General features: G+C 38.6%; 1 protein-coding gene across 1 annotated transcript; it reads left to right on the forward strand.

Annotated features, from left to right (window-relative positions):
- The first annotated feature begins 1,466 nt into the window (after nucleotides 1-1,466).
- Nucleotides 1,467-21,253, forward strand: LOC135705021 (all trans-polyprenyl-diphosphate synthase PDSS2-like). Its single transcript, XM_065226571.1, has 4 exons — nucleotides 1,467-1,872; nucleotides 8,785-9,447; nucleotides 19,834-20,567; nucleotides 20,631-21,253. Exons 2-4 carry the CDS (start codon nucleotides 9,098-9,100, stop codon nucleotides 20,900-20,902), a joined length of 1,356 nt encoding a protein of 451 aa, XP_065082643.1. The 5' UTR covers nucleotides 1,467-1,872; nucleotides 8,785-9,097; the 3' UTR covers nucleotides 20,903-21,253.
- The last annotated feature ends 327 nt before the right edge of the window (nucleotides 21,254-21,580 follow it).

The following is a 21,580-nucleotide window of genomic DNA, read 5'->3' on the forward strand; positions in this document are numbered from 1 at the left end:
TGCCAGCACCCTCTATCATGCACATTCCCAAGAATTGTTTTGCAACCGGAGCATCCCTCGTTCATGCATTTTTTTCACTAGTTACTTTTCCCTCATTCTGTCAACGCGCGTCAGCTGTGTTTATAAAAACAAAACAGATGGAAGTCAGTGATGTCGGTTCTACGAAGTTTTCGTAGAACTGATTGAATTTGGCAGAAATACGGATCCGTAGGAGAAATTCACAGAAGCTCAGTCTTTTTAGGGGTTTGTTTTGTTTGCTTAGTGCTATTTTTCTTTAGCTGGAAACAAGTTTATAAACATGCGTATGCATCACTTAGTAGATTTTCCTATGTTTCGAGGGGTGAATCGATTAGCTTGGGACCGAAGATAGTACTAGCATAGAGGTAACTCTAAGACTAGAAGGTCTCAAAATAACGTGCTCAATTTTTTGACTCAGCTCTGGTACTCTCTTCGGTCCCAAGCTAATCGATTCACCCCTCGAAACATAGGAAAAACCAATAACCCCTCATTTTATCTGTCAAACTTTCATAGCGAATCAAAACAAACATTGCGTAGTACTAGAATTTCGACTAGAATTGGGTACGTTAATCGTTTGCTTGGGACCAATAGGCTAGTCAAGTAGTGAGCCAATTTAAAGTCGTTAGTTTCGTATTGATTGTTGGTACTAGAGCTGAGCCAAAAAGTTGAGCACGTTTCTTCGGGACCTACTAGTTTTAGAGTTACCTCTATGATATTACACTAATTAAAAAATTATTACACTAATGGATATGTGCTATTATGCTATTATTAAACTATATAAGTTTATTAAAATTCATTCATCGCCACATACTTACCCCATAAACTAAATCAAGTGTAATTTCATTTCAGAACACTGATCCTCCAGAAAAACAAACTACCATGGGTCCACTGATTATTCTGACCAAAGACCAAAGCGAACGTTGTTGCTTCATCCAGAATACGGAATACGTGATTGACAGAAAGTCATCGCTGAATTTTCCAGCCAGATTTTGGTGATTCGAAAGACAACACTCATCCGATGACCATCATAAATCACAAAATGTCATGGAGATTCCTTTTCGAAATGAGCTTCCAAAGTGCGCTACTGTTGGCTACCCATCCTGGAGATCTTCAAAAACAAGAATACTCATTTGTACAACATCTCTTTTCGGCATTGAAGACCTTGCAGGAAGAACGATTCTGAAAAACCATCACCCGAGCCATTCAGCAAACTGTAACGGTCATTTCAAAGCAGACAAAGGAAGAGGTCGCTTCATGACTGAAACATTATTTAAGTGCCCCCCTTGCATCGTGAAGCTATGTAGTTGTGTAAGTGAAACCGAAAACGAACGGGAGCGTGTGTAAAAAAAGTTCGGCAAAAACGTAAACAAACATTGCAGAAAGAATGAAACTGCTGTGGACGTGTGCGTGTGTTGGAATGTCATTCGGTCTGGATCCGCGGAACGAATGAACAACGTTTACGGTAAACACTTACATCACAGAGAGCGACTGACTGTGGACAACGGGAGTTAAAATCGGTGCCGTGCCGGAGTTTCTATCGGGTGCTAAATAATAATTTATGCCGAAAACAAGTTTCTGTTTTTCGGTAATGCTACGCATGGTTTATCCCAGCTGCTACGTGTGATGCTGTCGTCATTCAATTGGTAGTGATTGTGTGATTTGGACGTGCCAAAAGGAAGCTCGAATCAACGAAACTACGTTTGATTTGGATTTTGTGAATTTGGAAGCAGCGAGAAAGTACCTACACACCCGCCCCGACGTGATTGCGAAGAAAAGTTTTGTGATGTAAATAAAAAGGAAAATCGCATTGTCGTTGTGTTGGAAACAAGCAGTGCTGAAGAAGTGTAAATAAAGGTATGTAGCTCAAGATCATCATTCATAATCAAAACGGTTTTTAGTGTTGTAGGTAGTACCGTAAAAGTATCGATTTCGGCTAGTTTTAAATTTAAGTGAAAATTAGATTTTGATTAATTTTGAGAAGGATTGTTTAAAAATCGTTTTGAATATATCGACAGTGAGCATGCATAAGGGCCTATACGCGATGATCGATTCTCTTCGTCGATTTTCTCTTTTGTTAATAACTCGCTAGATTCAACGTTTCTCGGTGCGTTTGCTGTTGCTTTTGATAGCCAATACAACCTGTTACTACTCTGCATTGATCAAATTCTAGAAAATTGTTTCGCTTAGCTGTAGCAATGCAAAGAGAAAATCGATGAAGAGAATCGATCATCGCGTATTCGCCCTTATGAAAGCTCACTGTCGATATCTTTTAACCCTTTCCGCTTTCGTTTTAAGAGGCCCTTCCATGAACTACGGGAATAGTTTTAAACAGATTTCAGAGCCCCCTTCGCTCCATAGACAAATATCATACACATTTTAAATTTTATGATTCGTATATGTACTCGTTAACACAAAGCATCGAACTGGTTTATGGACGAACCCTAACTATGATATTATCTAGGAAACGAATTTTTTTTTATGGAATTTGGAATCATGTCTCAAGGGAGTTTTGAGCAAAATTTCTGAGAGAATTTAGACATTCTTAGAAGAAATCGAAGGGAAAATGTGCGTGAAATTTCTTACAAAATGCTTTGGATATTTTCAAGGAAGTTTTATCGAGGAATTCAAGTTAATTTTAAGTAGGATTCTACAGCAGAAATAGAATTCCATGGCAATTCAGAGGAGAAGCCATTTTGCGGAATGACATTTTGAGGAGTATCTCCACATGAATTATGAAAACATTTCCATTTGAGCTCCAATGCTCCGGGAATAATTCCAAAGAATCGAGTTTTCGGAATAGTACCGAAGAAATTCTTGAGAGAAATCCAAGGAAATTCTGAAGAGAGCTTCTGGGTAATTCTCAGAACCGCAACCGTATTGGTGCGCTGTTAAAGCTATTTTAGTAGCCCCGCTTCATTATTTTGTTTAATATGAAATTTGTTATGAAATCATTTGTAGTGATGATCAGGCATGGAAAATCATTTGCATTCATTTCATACATTCATTTGCCTCTAACTTTTTACATCAACAGCCTTCCGCAAAATAATGCATAGAGCTTTTGTAGATTTTGTTATTAACTACAAGTTTTGCTCATAACTCAAATCTTTATCTCTTATGCATCACGAACTAGAGCGGGCAGAACTTGTTACTGTTTTTCAGTGAATGTAAAATACATTCACTGAAAAACAGTAGTGGCTTCTGTTCGCTCCGCTTCGTCATGCATAAGAGATACGGATTTGACTTTTTGACAAAAGTTGTAGCTAATAACAAAACCTACAAAAGCTCTAAACATCACTTTGCGGAATGCTGTTGAAGAAAAAAGTTAGAGGCAAATGAATGTGAATGAATGCACGAAATGAATGCAAATGATTTTCCATGCCTGGTGATGATAAAAGTATTAATTTGGATATGGAACCGGAATGTGGACTAGGACGGTCCTCCGAATGATCTGGAACATCCGTAATTGACGAATTAATTATTATAACTGATTCAAGAATTTCATTTGAAATCACATGGCCTTAACTCCATTTTGTAAACAAACCTTGTAAGGCCATGTTCTCGTGAACCGAAACCTTCTGTCGCAAACCTTAACCACAATCGGGTGGAGGAGAATTTCCCCTACCTGTTCATTATGTTGGTTTGCCTTTGCGGACTTCGGTTCGCGAGAAAATGGTCTTACGAGGTTTGTTTACAAAATGGAGTTAAGGCCATTTCAATTGTTAGTCTTGATGTAGTGATGAATCGTGATTGAATATCTGTAGTCGGAATGTAGACTTAGAAGGTTGTGATCCTACACAGATAAAAATTCTGAATTTTAATTGTGATGTAAACATTCATTCACGTAAACTTAAATTTAATTTCACGCAACCGAGCAACTTGTAAACAATGTTGTTTACAAAGATGAGCTTTTGTATACAACATTTGCTACATTGCATGAAATGTGCCAGAACTTTACATGATATATAATGTAAACTTATATGATATATGACGCTCCATTTAGGGTAGAGCACTACTTCGTCGTAATCGCCCATTTCCGTTCTATCAATCAGAAAAGATCAATAATATCAATGATTTCACCGTGCAGAAATCAATAATAGGTTTGTTCCGATGCGTTAGTTCATTAGCTACAACATAAATCCTGTTAGAGCGCATTGTACAAATATTTACGCTAATTGTTCTCAAAACACAAGAAGCGCTTCTAGCGAATCCCCTTTTTCTACGTTTCTCCGTAGGACGAAGAAAATCTAAAGGCGTTTCAATGCGTTAGGACGGAATTGAAACTCGTAGAACGAATTTAGAATCAAGAAGCAGTGTTAGATTTTAGACAATATCTCAACAATTTGTAACTATTTATCAAATCCAACGGTACGTATTGAAAGGTGAATAAATTTGCAAGTCATCTTTGACAGAAATATTCCATTTTTTTGTTTAAACTCGTTCAGAAAAGAGAGGTAAAGCGCTTGTTGTGCTAAGTAGGACGGAAATTGAATCAAAAACCCTATGTGCATCATATTGAACAGAAATTCTTTGAATTCTTTTGACATCAGTTGAAGTTTTGAATGAATTTTGATCTGGAACTTGACTGTGGACTCTGGGATCACATGATGGTCGTCCGGAAGATCTGGAACATCCGTAATAGTGGTCAATTAATTAAACTGATTCTAGAGACACGTGATATTTTTTTTTAATCACTCGAATCTGGGATCGAAATGTGAACTTAGGGATGGGTGGTTCTCAGGATGACTCTGAACATTCGTAAAAATGGTCCATTCTCGAAACTGTTCTAAGACCTTCTCAAAATCTTTTGAATGCACTTGACATGGGAATGAATTTGAATCTGAGTCCGGAACACTGGTGGCCATGCGGAAAATCGGAAGATCTGTTGAAGTGTTCAATTCATGAAACTGATCGTAGAGTTTCAGGCTAGGGGTATTCAACTCTGTACACATTAATTCGTGCCGAGTAATTGAGTTGTACCGAAAGCTGGGCCGAGCGCTGTGCCGAACGTGCCTCTCAAGGTCAATGAAAGTATGCCTATCAAGGCATCAATATTCCATGAGTTTGGTAACCCTCAAAGTTATGACTTTTGTGATTGTGTTTACATTCTCAATTTCTCTGATGGATGGATGGCAAGCATTCAGCTTCATTCAAGAAGAACTAGAAACCATCAAACCAATATGTCGTTCAAGCAAATTCCGCATTGCTCGATGTTCTTTTGAATTGTTGATTCCTTGCAGGTGTACAGAAACAAAGGAGAAACCCGATCGATGAAGAATGAAATTCCCACCGACTAAAGTAAACCCAGAACTGGAACGAGCGACATTGCAATCCCACGCTAGGAGCAACATCGTCGAATCAGTTTTAAATCATCTGATCGACTCAGAAGTGCGTGTCCTCAAAGATATAACCCAAGCCTATCGTATTGCTGATTATGTTGCCTTCTACCACCTCCTTGCCTACCAAGCTACGATTTGATGCAGTTGAGGTACCTTCTGCAATGTACCACTGATGAAAACTATCAAACATCTCCCCCTAACAGACGTGGACGCAGCATTCTATGCTATAAAGTCCTGTGGTCATTCCATCGAAGTCCATGCGAATTAAGACTAATGACTGACAAGAATATCTGTCCCATGTTATTTTTGTGCGTTTTTCACTTTTGTTCATAAAACAGTACTTTTTTAGGTAGATTTTGGATTGAAAATAGAAAAACATATTGTTTGTTCTGGGTTTGTCAAGGGGTTGGTCACTCTACACACCCGGGTGCAGTCATTGGCGTTGTTTGGCACCCATGGTTACAATTTTTATGATCTTTAAAGTTACTGACAACACTGAACATGAAGTGTGCATGTGTCGAAATGTTATTGATGTTGCCACTGCTAGTCAAATTATTTTCAAAACAACCGTGAATCTCCACCAAGTCTCGCCATGGATTCTCAAAATCGTAACACCTGTGACGGCAGTCGCATCCACATTTCCTCCCAGACGAAGAACAGCTAACAGCGGTATCTTGACCTGACCGAGGTTTCCGGCCATGGCTACACGAACTAGCAATGCAGCTCCCACGGCTGCGGCTGCTTCCAATGCTGCTGCTGGTCCGTCTTTTTTTTTTAAAGAATTTTTAAGGAGACGGACCAGCAGAAGGAACAGCAGCAGCAGCAGCAGCATTGGATGCAGTCGTGGGAGCTGCATTGCTAATTCGTGTAGCCGTGGCCGACGCTGGAAATCTTGGGCCGGTCACGACCGATGTGCGGTAAAAGAGGTGAGGAGAAAGGAAACTAATGGACTCTTTCGTTCTCGCGTCTTCTTATGCAGCAACAGGCGTGACGTCACGTCTGCTGTTGCATAAGAACACCGTCAGAATGAAAGAGTCCACTAGTTTCCTTTCTCCTCACCTCTTATACCGCACATCGGGTCACGACAAGCGTTGCTTGGGCAAAATCTCAAATAGTTCAACGAACTATTTTTACTCCTGTCTTTTTGCACTTCCAACTAACAGCTTCATAATGAACGGGAGTTTTGAGCATTTGTGATCGATCGCGCTGTGGTTGCACTTCATGATGGCGTTCACCGCCAAGGCTACGCTCGGGAACTCGACCAATCCGGAGGAGGAACTTTCCGATTTCAGCGGGAACATTCGCACTTGCGACGGGTGGCAGTCCTTGGTGGTGAATGCAGTCAGCAGCAGATCCTCGGACGGCATACGGGTGGGGTATTGAAGAAGTGGAGAATGCGATTTTTGCTGGCCTGGGAAGCGATTGTTTAGTACCAATAGACTGAGTGAATCCAATCTTTACTTTTCTCAAATTCGGGAATTTTTCCCTGGAAAATCCTGGGAAAACATGAGGCAAATCAACTCATCGTTGAGTTCCTGCACTTTTGGCGATTATGAGTGAACTATACTCAAATTTGAGTCGTTCTCATTCGCCGTGCAAGAGCTTTAAAATACCGGGTTGCCAAACAAGTCATTATTCACAAGCAATCAAAAGTCAGTTCAATGATTTCTTGGCACTGCCGTACCGGCTACGGTACACTGAGGTACACTGAGAAAAAAGTTGGCGCAAAACAAACCACCCTTTGGGGTTTGTATAAAAACAACATCAAGCCTAATTGTCCCATGTTGACATTCTACGCATAACTGTCCCACAAAGATTTTCTCGACTGAATTTATCATTAACGAATCGATTTGTGTACACACATTATGGAAACAAGATTTAAACAATCAAAAGAAACAGTATGAACCATTTTAGGAAGTGGTAGTTTTATTTAATGTTGATAAATATTAAGAAAAACAGGATTTCATATTAAAACGTAAGTTTCTAATTTCAAACAATGCAATATTAGACACTAACGTAGACACTCACCACCCCCCACACTCCCCCTATAGTGTCTACTAGAGAGGGTCTAGTATAAAAGAGGAGCGGACTAAAAAAAAACTGCCTTAGCAACCTATGCCTGGGTAGTTTCTAGCAACACTGCCAATGCAATCCAGATAGGCGCTGCTCGATTGACTCTGGCTTTGTCAGTTCGTTTGGCTCAAAACCAGCTAGTCCGCTCCTATACTAGACCCTCTCTAGTTTCTACGTGTTTCATGAAAAGCCCCTTATATAATATAATGATACGTAGTATAAAGGTCAACTCCGTACGGAAGAAATTTGCATGTGCATGTCAACTCTTCCAAAGTATTTCTTGAAATCATCGAAGCCAACGTTCAACGATCGTGTGACGTATTGATCTTTTGTCCACAGCACATCAGCCATAAATCTATGGTCGGACTCAAAATGATTAAGCACAATCTCCTTTAGGCCTACGTTCATTTAGCTAAGGAGTAGAACAAAATGCTAAGAAGTTTATGTTCTAAATAGTGCATTCATCATTAGTTGACTAACATGCCTAGAATTCCCTACTTCAGTGCCAATTTCTAGGCATAACAGTCCCATTAAATATTGTTCGTATAAAAATAGGCTTAACTGATTTCATTGAAGGTACTTTCTGTAGTTTTCACTAAAACATATTGATTCTGTTGAAATGTGAACAATGCGCTAACTTATTTTAACGTATATTTCTTCCAATGAGCAGAAATAATTCGAAACATTTTTCGCGATTTTCTCAGAAGCAACTTTTGAAACATGGGACTGATATGCGTAGAACGGTAGTTGAGGATAGTGCTGTATAAAATAGTTAGCAAAAATACGTCAATCATACGTCACAATCGACCTAAGCAGTTCATCCTAGAGTCGGTGTATAATGAGTCACACCAAGAGTGAAGCCAAGTCTACCTATTGAACTGTCAAACCGGCTACCTATCGTGCAAAGTAAACAAGCATTACGATGCTGTGAAAGGTCCACGAAAGGTATTGCAATTAAATATAAAATATTATCGAAGAAATGATCATATACAAGCAGTGAGCATTACATTTGTCATGCGATACGTTTTGTAATGATCAGTAATGACAATTTCTACTATTTTTCTTTAAGATAATTCGACAAAATCACTGATATAATGATTTACTACAGCCGTTAATTTTTTTCCTCGCTAGAAGTCATTTGAAGTTGATGCAGAAGTCCTCTGTTGCCAAGTTAAAAGAAAGGGAATCTTTCGAAAACCGTGATGCGTGTTCAACTGTTTTTCTCTTGGCGTGACTCATTATACACCGACTTAAGTTCATCCTACTCCAACTAACGATGCGAGACAAACATCTCCCGCACCCAACCGGTTTTGCCCATCAACTAATACTAACCCTTTTTCTTGATCTGCACTTCCAGCTACCGGCAATCGCCGACCGGACGGTACACGGAAAGGAATTTTTACCTTTTCTCTTCGCACATTTCTTGCCGAACCTGAACCCTAGCCAGTGAGTGCGCAGATACCTACCTACCCATCTTAGTACCAGACAGTCACCTGTCCAACATAGTCGAGCCACGGTGAGTGAGCAACGTGCTTGTGTGGTGTGCGCGCGCACGTACGGAACTGTTCAACTTTCACAGTTAGTGAAGCCAGTGAATCGTAAAAGTAAACTCACCTCCCACCGAAAAAAGGCTGATTGGGAAACCTTCGGAATACACAAACCTTTAAAAAATGTCCCTGAGTCGCATCTGCTGCCTGCAGTCCCACCTGCGGATGGTCAGCAAAACCAGCAGTCCTACGGTTCTGAGATCAGCGCCCCGTCATCGTCACCCAGTGGTCAACCTGCGCGCAATCAGTTCCACCGCGCTGGTTCGCGACAAACAAGCAGCAACGGCTAGCACGGCCAAACCCGTCCAGAAGCAGCACGACTGGAATCGGGCCGTGAGCGAAGCGGAGAAGATCGTCGGTTATCCGACGTCCTTTTTGAGTCTGCGCTGGCTGCTGAGCGACGAGATTGCCAATGTGGCACTGCACCTGCGGAAGCTCGTTGGCAGTAACCATCCGCTGCTGAAGACGGCCAAGTAAGTTCAACCTGTTGTTGTTTGATATGGCACTGATTTCTGTTTCTCCATTTGAGGAACGACCTTGAGAGGAAGAGGTTTGAGAGTTCGCAGGGGTGTTACGCGCTTTCTAGTTTCATCTCGGGTTTTTGCTTCTTTCTTATGAGTGATTTGTATGCGTAAAGCGTGGCGCTTTTCGCACATGGGTGTTTGATAGCAGATACAGTAAGAGAAGGAATGTTTACAGCGTGGAGTGGTGTATCAGATATTGCGGAATATTTGCTTAGCTGAAAAATGTGTTAACAATGTATTCAAATACTGAATTTTTACTACACCGGAGCAGTGAATTATTTTGTGGATCAACCTGTAAATACTTATCACTTGAATGAATGATTCAGTTCTTTTTTACGTGATTTTTTTTTCAACGCAAGTGTTGTTGGTGTGATCTTAACTCTCCAGCGCTCATAAGGGAATTGTTAAAGTAAACTCATTTTTATTTAAACCTTGCTATTTGGAGCGTAGGCCGGGACAACCGGGAATCGAAAACAACCAAGAAAATCCGGGCAATAACCGGGTAGTTGTAAAATTATGTTTATTTCTGTTGCTTATGATAGTACATTGATTTAACATTTTAATTGATTAGCCTACCTGGCTCTTCATCTTTGTTTAATTTGATATTCTAATTTAATATTTGCGTTTTTCAACTAGTTTACGGAATACCCCTTTGGGGTGTGTTTTGTTTGAATTGAAAAAAGTGATAACCTACCTAACTACGAGTATATCTTAACCTAACGTGCTAGATCACGTATGATCTGATGATTTGATCTCAGACAGGTGTCTGTGAACCTTTCCAGGATGAATACTCTCCGTTCTTCTAATGTCTGAATTCCAGCCAGGCGGTGGATCTCAGAATTTCTAGTCGGCGGGGGACTGTTTAGGACCATCCTAAGGATCTTGTTCTGGATCCTTTGGAGTTTAAGGTAGACAGCAAGCTTATTTTTCAGGGATAGAGTAGACCTCCTGATGAGTGGATACAGTGATCTTATCAAGATATTACACTTGGTTTTGGTTTTGTCAACGTGGTCCCTGAAAATCAGCTTGCTGTCTAGTGTTAAGCCGAGGTAGACTACTTCTTTCGACCATTGCACCACTGTGCCGTTCAGGCAGATCTTATTATTCACCGACGGAACAAGTCTGTTAGATTTTAAGTGTGGAAAAATGATGACCTGGGTGGCAATAACCGGGAATTTGATTTGAACCTATAAATAAGTTGATTTGCTTTATCTATCTATTAGTCGAAATCTGTAAATACAAATTCTAAGTCCGATATCTTGCATATTTTATCAAGCTCGCAATTTTCAACTTTCCCTATGCCAAAAATTAAGACTGAGATCGACACAAATGAGCAATGTCCCAGAGTTTCATAAATTTTTCAAGTTCAAGATATTGAATTTTTTTCTAAATAATTCCAGGGATCCATTCCTCAGGTACTTGATTTATGCTTGCTTCGCTATCTCAACAGTTTTTCGCTGTCCGATGTCCGGTAGTTTGAATTACTTTGAAAGTTTTTGCACCTTGAAAGCTTTATTTCATGTCACAGATTCTAGAAAATTTCTCCTCAGCATTCTCTTAAAGTTTACCTTATATATTTTTTTAAATTATTATCTGAATTATCTAGGTATTATCCTTAGCAATCCCTTGCTGTTGGAATATCACCCAAGGTTTTCCATTGTATTGTCCTAACATTTCCTTAGAATACCCATCAGAATTCTCTGCGCAATTCTTTTGAAACTCTTCTTAAAGATCTATTGGAACTTTCTTCTGAATTTTCCTGGATTTGTACTTGGAATTCTTTGGAAATATATCCCTTTCAATTACATTACTATTCTCTTTAGATTCCTTTCGGAAAGTTCTTGTAAACATCTCAAAATTCTAAAGTAGTTTCCTAGGAATTGCTTTGAAACTATCTTCAAACTAGCTTGAAATTCAACAGATTTTTTTTTGCTATCGTCAGAATTAGATTCCTTTGGCATATTTCCATGGAGCTCTCCTCTGAATTTGCTTTGCAAATAGTTCAAAGGTATCAAAAAGGGCTCTACTTGGCTGAGTACAACGTAATTAGAGTGTTACATAGACAATTTGATTATTAGGGACAATGCTAGAGTTTTTGCTAAATCATCATTACAGGGCTGGTAGCGAGTCACTTTTTAGTGACTTAGTCACTTTTTTCAAGCCAGTCACTAAAAAGTCTCTTTTTTTAAGGCCAAGTCACTAGAGTCACTATTTCTTGTAATCAGTCACGATTTTCAACTTTTTTTTAGCGTGAATTTATTTCAAGATTGATCATTCTTTGCTTCAAGCGTTTAATCGTCTTTCTCTATCTACAGGGTGTTTATTCATTTTTCTAAATAAAATTATCTGGCTTTTCCAGGTTTTTCCAGGTTTTTCCAGTATTTTAACGGATAAATACCAGGTTTATAATAAAGCTAAATTTTTAAATGCGTTAAAAATATTCTTTTTTTTTTAGATCAAAAACAATAGCAATTTACCCAAATGTTTTTAAGACATGTCAATCAGTTTTAAAGAATCAGCTTTACAATCAAATCCATTGAATGTTGAAGTTTATCACTTACTTAATTTCTCACTTAATGAAGTTATAAAAAACTTACCCAATTTGAGTAATTCTAAGAACTAAAATTATTCAATATCTTGAAGTTTCGTATTCCATGTACAAGTTCAAGCTATTGAAAACATTTAAAGTGCCAGAATCGAGGAAAAAAAATGATTTATTTCAAGTTCGTAGGAACTTTGGCGAAGTAATGGGTAATGAAAAGAAATGATGAGAATTTCAGTGAAGCTCCATAAACAAACTGCGGAATCATAAGGGAAGTTAATACGCTGAAAATATGGGGAACTTACTGGAAGCTTGAAGAACCTCAAAGCAGTTCTTTTAGCATCCGAAAATTTTCGGGAACTTTTATGATGTTCCTAGAATTTCAGAGAACTTTTAAGAAGTTCTAAGTACCTCAGAAAAGCTAGATCTAGAGATTTTTTTGGGGATTTTCAGACCTTAAGAGCAGTTTCCGTAGCTTTAGCCCAGACTTTTGGAGCAGTTTGAATACCTATAATCGTAAATTTAGAAAAATTCAGGACAGTTCCATGATGTGCTGAATAAAAAATCGAGAACCCTTAAGGTGTTCCAAAAATTTCAGGAAAGTACAGAGTCCTTGAGAGAATTTATGAAAACTTCAGAAATATTTCAGAAACTTCACAGAAGTCCAGAAAATTTCAGGGAAATTTAAAGGTTTTTACGGAAATTCCATTTTTTTTCCGAGCAGCAGAACCGAGATCTCCAATAGAATTGAAAGTTTTAGGGAAGCTTCGAGAACATCAAGACAGATTATAGAATCAAAGGGCAGTTCAAACAATTTCAAGGAAATTGTAGAAACCTTAAAGAAGTTGCGAGAAACTCAGGGAATTCAGAAGCGTCAGGGAATTATGAATATATATCAAACAAATTGCCGGATTATTAAACAAATTAAGAGAACTTCAGGTAACCACTGATAAGTTCAGGGAAAATTAGGGACCGTTTATAATGGTTATAATGCTTAAGGGAAATTGTCAAAACTTCAAGGTAAATAATTGAATTTCAGTAAAGTTGCGGGTCCTTAAAAAAAATACTGAAAATTCAGGGCAGTCTAGAGAACTTTAAAGAAATTCAATAATCGTTTAGGCAGTTTAAATACCACCAGGAAAGTCTAGACTATTGAAGAAGTTTTAAATAAGTGTCGATAATTTAAGGGAAGTGAACTTCAAAAAAATCTTAAGAACTTCAATGAAAATCATAGAACTATATTACATAATTATTTCGTTCTAATTCCATGAAAATTGTGGTAGCACAAAGGTTCCAAAAATTTAGAAAAACTTCGAAAACTTCACAGAAAGACTGTGGTCTTCACAAACATTTCGAGAACTTTATAGAAATCTATGGAGTTTAAGGAGAGATCCGCGAACTTCAGGATTTTTTATGAACATTGGGGAGGCCTGTTACTTTAGTTTCAGAAAATTAGTGGGAAGTTTAAAGCAGTTCCCAGATTTTCAGATAACTTCAGAGACGTTAAAAAGTTAATTGAGGTCTTCGTATACGTTCAGAAACTCACTGAAGCATTTTTAGGGCGGTTCAATTAAATTCAGCGCAATACAACAAGATTCATGAGAACTGCTAAAACTTTAGAGAAGTTTTGAGAATTTCAGAAAAGAACAAAGAACCTCAGAGCAGTTCCGTTAACATTAGAGAAGTCACATAAATTTTAAAGAAGTTTTGAGAACTTCAGTGAATTATTAAACGTTTAGAGGAGATCCATGATCATTGAAAAAAAAATAGGAAACTTTAGGAAGTCCTAAAAAGTTCAGGGAAGTTTGAGAATTTGATGAAAAGTATTGTGAGTCTCAGGCTAGTTTCTCAAACTACAAAAGAACTTCAAGGCAGTTTCATTAACTTCAGAAAAAAATTGGGAACTTTCAAGTAGTTCTGAAAACCTCACCATATTCCTCAAAATTTTGATGAAGCTATGCTCCGAATTCAATTTTCTTTTAGTTTCCTTGGAATTCTCCACAATAAGAAACCCTTTCGAAAGGTTCTCCGAATATTCATTGAATTCATTTCAGATTACCTTTTCAATCTCACTCCTTCCCTTGGAATTCTACTCTCGTTCAAAGTCTCCTAAGAATTTATTGGCATTTCTCCACACAAATTACTTTGATTTCTTTTCATAATTTGTTTGGTAAACTCTTCTGAATTTATTTTCCGAATTCCTTTGAAGATGTCCTGGAGTTATTCTTAGAGTTAATTGTAATCCTCCTTTAGTATTTTCAAAAAAATTCCAAGGACTTATACTCCGGAGTTGTTTTCTCCCACAAACTTTATGAAATTATGCTCAGAATGCCCTTGGAATTTTCCTCTGAAGCTCCTCGGAAATTCCTATGAGTTTTCATTAAAATTTACTTTTTGGTCACTTATTTCATCAAAATGGTCACTAAAATCACTATTTTTAACAGCAGTGATTGCTACCAGCCCTGTCATTAAGTTTGTCACAAGGTTAAGTAACTCTGAAGTTTCCTCAGAATTCTCTTAGATGCCATCAAATTTGCCTTTGATTGTCCTGGAATTTTCCTCTCAATCCCCATATAAGTCTCATCAGAACTACCAGGGAAATCACGTTTAGTTTTCCTAACAATTATCTTGAATCACTTCTCAAAATGACAATTTACAATTCTCTTCAGATTTCCTTCACAATTATCCCTAAAATTCCTCTACAGTTATCCTCAAAACTCATTTGGCATTTTATTCAACCTTATGTACACAATTCTTCGAAGCGTTAGAATCCAAAAATTGTGTCCAAGCCATGACTTTTTTTTAAATCTGGAATCTTTGAATTTAAAATTGTTTGATGTCTGAAGTCTCGAAAAGTTTGTGAATGTTAGAAACTGGTCTGCAAATCTCAAAAATTTTCGCATGAAATTTCTAAGTTCTATACAGTGGACCCCCGATAATCTGCCAGTTTTTAACCTGCACACTATTTAATTTGAACCACGTTAATTTGAGCGCCGTGCAAACTAAAAATTGCTCAAACGTCAAACGTCGCGCTCTAGTTCAAGACAAAATCGAAACCCTAGGGTGGCTCCTAAATAAAACCACGGCATGGTGCCAACGTCAAATGAGTACTTCATTAAAATTTCTGTGAAATGTGTCATGCCTTGGTCAAAAATTTACTGTTTATCTTCACAACATTCAATTCTGTCATTCTCTTGTGCTCCAGCTCCTGCATCACAGTTGAAGTGAATAGTCGCGAGTGACAGACGTTTGTATGTGTTTTAAGATTACGTATTGATTTTTATTTTGTTTCAACTACAATGTGCAATCATTTCAAGCAAGTAGGTTCAATTTTTGATTCAATATTTGTGTGCTATCTACAAATTGTTTTCTATTCCAGCTTACGCTCCACCATCGCTCAAGCACAAACCAGCTTCCGAATTATCTGGAAAGTTCCGTACGGATTCCAGCCGGCACAAGCTACAAGAATGAATCCGGTTAAATTCCAGCAAGTGCCAGAATGTGACAACCAAAATGTAACCAGCTTGAAACTAAGCCGAATTTCGTTCGAACCGAAAATTCATTCGTTTACCTTTTATTTATTAATTTATTTTCCCTGATTTTACAATATATTTTCAATCATTTATTTGTGTTTTATTTTTTTTATTTTTTGCTAAGGAAAATTTGTTGTACTTTTATTTCTATTCGTATTTTTTCCTCGGATCGCTGAGCCTAATTTGAGTTTCTCTTGTTTACTCAATTTTGGCTAGACGGCGAGTTGGGTGAAAGTAACATAACATAATTCTAGATAAACATTTCCAATGGTCCTATCTGCATTGATCGATTCTCTTCAGCGACTTTCTGTGGCGATAATAACTCAGCTGCAAAACCTTTCCCTGTTTTATTTCACGTTTTGGTTGCTAGATAAAAACTTCCTTCATCAAACCATGTGGTAAAAATAGCCCAAAATCTGTTTGCATAGCAATGGTTAGCAAAAGAGAAAGTCGATGGAGAGAATCGATTAAAGCAGATAGGACCTTTTGACACCTTGACCTTGACCTTTTTTATTATTATAAATTATTGAGTTTATTTTTAAACCGTGTATGAAATGTTTACATTCACATTAGGTCTGTTCCCGTAATTGATTTTTTGCGTTTGCTGTAAGTTGATGCTGCTTTCTGTGAGTAACTCGCACAACACGAGAAAAGAGCCTATCATTGTTGATCGATTCTCTTCATCGATTTTCTCTTTCGCGAATAACCCGACTGCAAATGAATTTCCCATTCAAAGTGTTATTTCAGGCGCAAGCTAACATCATCTCCTGTCGAACTGAGCTGCGAGCTTAGCGAAAAATTCGTTTATGTTGCCGTGGTAAACCAAAGAGAAAGGAGGATAGGCCCTTTTCAAATGTTACACGAGAGTTGATGTTAGAAAATAATTTTGTGCAGAAAGTACGGGAACATACTTTTGATTTTTGCTCTACAGAATCTTACAGAAAATCAAGTACGGGAACAAACCTGTTTCATCTTCATCAATCAAAGGGATTTAGACTATAGATACTGTAGATTCCATAGATAAGCGGAGGCAAAGTATAATGTAGCCAAACGAACTGTCAGTTAGTGTAACCAAACGAGCATGACGTCATCATTGTGTTGTTTGAGGGAGAAGTATTGTAATATTATGAGCACAAAAGGCTTTCCACACTCCACATTTCGATTTATTTCGCGGACAACGGAAGAAGGATCGATAGAGCAAACTATTCCTCGATTCATTGTTGCAAAGATTTGCTTTGCCCTTCATTTTGAACTTTTGCGCACGAAACAAAACAAAACTGCACAACGAAGAGCTTTATGATGGCATGAACTTTTTTCACAGATGCCAGTAAGATCATTTATTTTTCATGGTTGCCAAAACATCTTTTTGTGTCTCCGCTTATCTATGGAATCTATAGTTTCTATAATGTAGACCTAGCCGCGCCGGTGGTGTAGTGGTAAGCGTGATTGCCTCTCACCCCAGCAGGCCTGGGTTCAATCCCAGTCGGCGCCGCCGGGATGTTCTGAGGCATAACATCTCTGATCACGCCTTCCTTCGGAAGGGAAGTAAAGCCGTTGGTCCCCGGTTCATGAGTTGATGGGTCCATAGGTACGGTCCAGGTGTGGGAGCTGCCTTCCTGGCGTCGGTGGCATTGGTGCTCAGCACGGAAAACAAGATCGACGGAAAACAAATCCAAGGAGATAATTTAGACCTACGAAAGGCACACTGAACGAAAACATCCACAATACGTCGAATGAATGCTGCAATGCTCAAGCTCTTTAACAATATGCTTTCGAATTTCTGATGGTTGCCTTATGGTTGAATTCAGGGCATAAAGTCAAAGTCACTAGCCCTTATTTACTGCAGTGACAGAGGTCAGTGCAAACAGAAAAAACAAGAGGAATAATGTCGATAGCTGATGAGTATTAGACTTATGCAAAGTTTGAACAAATTTAGTAAGAAACTGACTTGGCACAAACCATTTGAAGTTTATATGGAAATTACTATGGGAAAACCAAATTGTTTGCTCATAGGGGAAATGGCTCTAATGTTGTCCTATGGATCTAAGATTGGGCCCATCGCTAAAAACCTGATATTTATCAATTTGTAGAGCAAAAATTTAAAATTTTCCATCAGTATAATGAGCATCGATATTACTGTTATCCAAATAACGGATGATATTTATTTGATAATTAGCTGTTAAACGTTCAGTGCCCAGAGAACAACAATTTAAGAATAGTATGACATGCAAGAGCCAGTGCTGTTAACTTTTCACGATCCATAGATAGGAAAATTTGTTTCCATTGGGTTAATTATTGCTAAATATAATGACCATTTTGCAAAAAACAGTCATTCAAATAGCATTATTTTTAAAAGTGATGATGATGATGAAGAAAATCTGGAAAATTCGTTTTCGTCGGTCCGTAATAAATCTAAAAATCCGTATATCTACGGATAAACGCGTAGAACTGACCACACTGGTAAGAGCTACATATATGATTAATTTTTCGATTGGTTATCCTAATCTACATTTCCATAATAAATACTCATGAAGAGTAATTTAATCATGGATACAAAAATCTTCCGTTCGTAAAGGAAGTTGCCCCTTTGATTACCTTCGGTTTTCCACACTTTATTCATGTTCGTACCAGCTTTGATAGCGATGGCTATATTTTCATCTCCTGTACCATCCAACAAACATTGCAAGAGCTTATTAAAAAAAAATTGTTCTTCAGGGTGAAAGTGGCTTATTCAGATTTTAATCAGCTTAAATTTGTTGGGCAGCTCAGATCTGCAAATGCCGTACCATTAGATTATTTGCATGATCATTTTGCATGATTAGCGTTAAGGAGCTGAAACAATACCATATGCATTTCAATTTAGGATGACAATCATTCTGCAGAGAGCAATACGTATTTCAACTGAAGGTTGCTTCTTGTATCAATGTTCATCCTGTGTTCGAGAGAGACACCATCTGATTTCAAAACAACCGTCATTCGGTTGCAGCTATCATATTCAAAAGCGAATTCGATGTGTCAATATGAATGGTCCGAGGATTCATACGAACAGAGTATGATGTTTCGGTACAGTGTAGTTAACCCGTAATGTAAATCTTACACTGATCAGCAATGCCAGATTTCAATGCATGACGACCACCATGAGACAAGAACAACCACTCAAAGGTAAATGATTCAAACAAATTTGATAGTAAAGACTGCAACCTCAGAAGAGTGGTTTGTGTATTTGTTAATTTTTCTTTTCACTGCTTCCATCTTCGCTCAACCGCAGCGCTACTGCATCTGTCGCTTGTATTCTGGCAAAGTTCTCAGTCTTTTCGATATGATATCTTCGCTGAAATCCTCGATCGGTTGGAGATTTTTTGAATCCTCCCTGCCGTGTAGAATCAATATCTGAGAGACGACATTTGATTTTTTGAACAGATCTTCAAAATGATAATAACGTCTTGATAAATATCCAGAGGGCTTTAGTGATATCATATCGGAGATCCGTGTATAACAAAAAAGTTCAAACAACGCTTCCAGAACTTCTTTCCAATCGATTGATCTTATCGGAAGTTTTCATTTCTCCTATGAAGTTCTTTGAACTTGTTGGGAGTTTCGCAAATTTTTGGAGAATGCTACCAACTTCTATGATTTTCCCATAGCTTATGTAAACTTTCCTAAAATTCCCTAAACTTCTTAAAGTTCACTGAATTTCTACCAAGTTTGATGAACATGTACAAATTTCCCGTAACTCACTGTTCGCTGAAATTTTGCTCATTTCATGCATTATTTTTTATGTCGTCCATCATTTTCTTTGTCACGCAACATCATTCTTTTATGGTTTCGCAATATCCATACCATTTAGAGTTTTCCACTTCAACCAGCTCAAGGTATGTGAAATGTGGCATCTGGTTGTCTAGGTGCGTTACACGTATATATTGGGCTTTTATTATAAACATGTCGCACAACTCTAGCGTTCAGAAAAATAAGGGCCTCGGCTGGATAAACATTTTAATTGTTTCTCGGTGCGTTTGATGTTGCATTTGCAAGTTAATACAATCTTTCACTACACTGTATTGTAATAGTTTCGGAAAATTGTTTCACTGAACTGTGGTTATGCGAAGAAAAAATCGATGAAGAGAATCGATCATCGCAGCAAAGCCCTTATGATTCTGAACGCTAGAACTATTTGTTTCAAGTTCGACGAACGAAAGACCTCGAAAACACCGTTTGCCATATCCAACAAATTACACCATCATTATCTATTGCTCATTCCAGAATCCTGATCTACAATGGCAAAAACAACATGCAAGCGTGGGGTCTCATCGTGCTGCTCATTTCGAAAGCCGTTGGACATGCCCCGTCCGTTCCGGATATGGAACAGGACAAAAGTGCCGGGGTGCTGCACTCGCAGCGTGGTCTGGCCGAGGTTACCGAAATGATTCGCACCTCGTCGCTCGTTCATCAGGGTTTGGTCAACCTACAGCCACTGGCAAACGCCGGCAATGAACTCAGCGGCGATAGCGAGATGATCTTCGGCAACAAGATTGCTCTGCTAAGTGGAGATTATCTGCTGGGGAATGCCTGTCTGCAGTTGGCGGGTCTTAAGAACCAAGAGTTGATTGAGTTGATTTCGTCGTCAGTGCGAGATTTGGCTGAATCGAACTTCGTCGGCGATCGAGATATGCAGAACAACCCACTGCCATCAAAACCGGAACCGGGATCGGCCAGAGCAGTATCAAACGACGACGATTTGGGATTCGGAGACTTGGAAGACAATACTCAGCCGTTGAACATCAAGGACGTGCTGGGGAATCCCGAGCGGGAGTGGTCGTTGAGGCATATCCTAGCGGCTGGAAGTCTGCTGGGCAAAAGTTGCCAGGGAGCGTTGATTCTAGCAGGCCAACCAGTAAAATTGCAAAAGCAGGCTTACCTGTTCGGAAAGCACCTATCACTGGCCTGGCAGGCTTGCATCGATATGGAGCCATTCAGCAGTCCCAACCTCTCGCCAGGTACTTGATCTCAATGTGATGGCATTTGTAGGGAATTTTCAAATTTGTTTTTTATCTTTCTAGGAGACCGCTTCAGCCTCATCTCCGCACCGGTATTGTTTCATCTAGAGTACGATCCAACGTTGTACGAGGAGATCAAAAAGGGACGAGAATCAGTGGACAACATAGACTACGCCAAGATTCACAGCGAAGTATTCAAAGGACCTGGTCTGGAAAAGACGTGCAACCTGCAGAAGAAGCATAGTCTGGCGGCGATGGCGGTGCTAAATGAGTTGCCTCCATCGGACGCTCGGACCGCTCTCCAGAACATCATTTTAGCGATGCAGGACTTGTAATATTTATAACTAAATATTCAGCAGGAAATTGCTACGAACCCACTATTGAACCAGACATAGTGAATACTCTTCAGTTTTCTTTTAGAGGTAGGAAAGATGATGTGCGAAGATAACCAAACAAAAAACGAAAATACCATTCCGTCCAGCGAAAGGAAAAATCTTTCAATTGTTACAATGCTGATTTGATGGTGAAACCACTGAATTGATGAGGAAATGATGGACGTTTCCGAACTATGTATTTACTCTTACAAAATGTGGGCAATATTACATTAGGTAGGACGTAGTTTTTAAGTGGTGATTGTGTTTGATTCATACTCTGAATTATATTTATAACTGTTGACTTTTGTAGAACGTTGTTCATTCTCTATCGTCAAACGTATCACAGCCAACAATATGTTGATATTCATCATATCAACGTAAAATAGTTTAGTTACTGAGATAAAAGGAGGATTTTCAACTGTCTCCTAGCAATATTCATATGGATTGTTATATGAAAGCGTACCGCCCAACATCAGGCTTGCTACCAGTACGTTTGGGACCTCCCTTAGCTCAGTTGGTAAAGGCGCAGCTACAAAGCAAGACCATGCTGGAGGAGGCTTGGTTCGATTCCCGGTCCGGTATTGGAATTTTGCGGGTTGGAACCATACAATTATACTAATACAAAAATGGTACAGGCAT

This window comes from Ochlerotatus camptorhynchus, unplaced genomic scaffold (genome assembly GCF_037179485.1).
Source record: "Ochlerotatus camptorhynchus isolate MF236.1 unplaced genomic scaffold, CSIRO-AGI_Acam_v1.1 ptg000257l, whole genome shotgun sequence".
NCBI classification, from domain to species: domain Eukaryota; kingdom Metazoa; phylum Arthropoda; class Insecta; order Diptera; family Culicidae; genus Ochlerotatus; species Ochlerotatus camptorhynchus.

Coding starts and splice junctions, on each gene's coding strand:
- LOC135705021 (XM_065226571.1), top strand. CDS start 9,098: ATGTCCCTGAGTCGCATCTGCTGCCTGCAGTCCCACCTGCGGATGGTC. Junction 9,448..19,833: donor CCGCTGCTGAAGACGGCCAA/GTAAGTTCAACC, acceptor TGCTCATTCCAG/AATCCTGATCTACAATGGCA. Junction 20,568..20,630: donor CAGTCCCAACCTCTCGCCAG/GTACTTGATCTC, acceptor TTATCTTTCTAG/GAGACCGCTTCAGCCTCATC.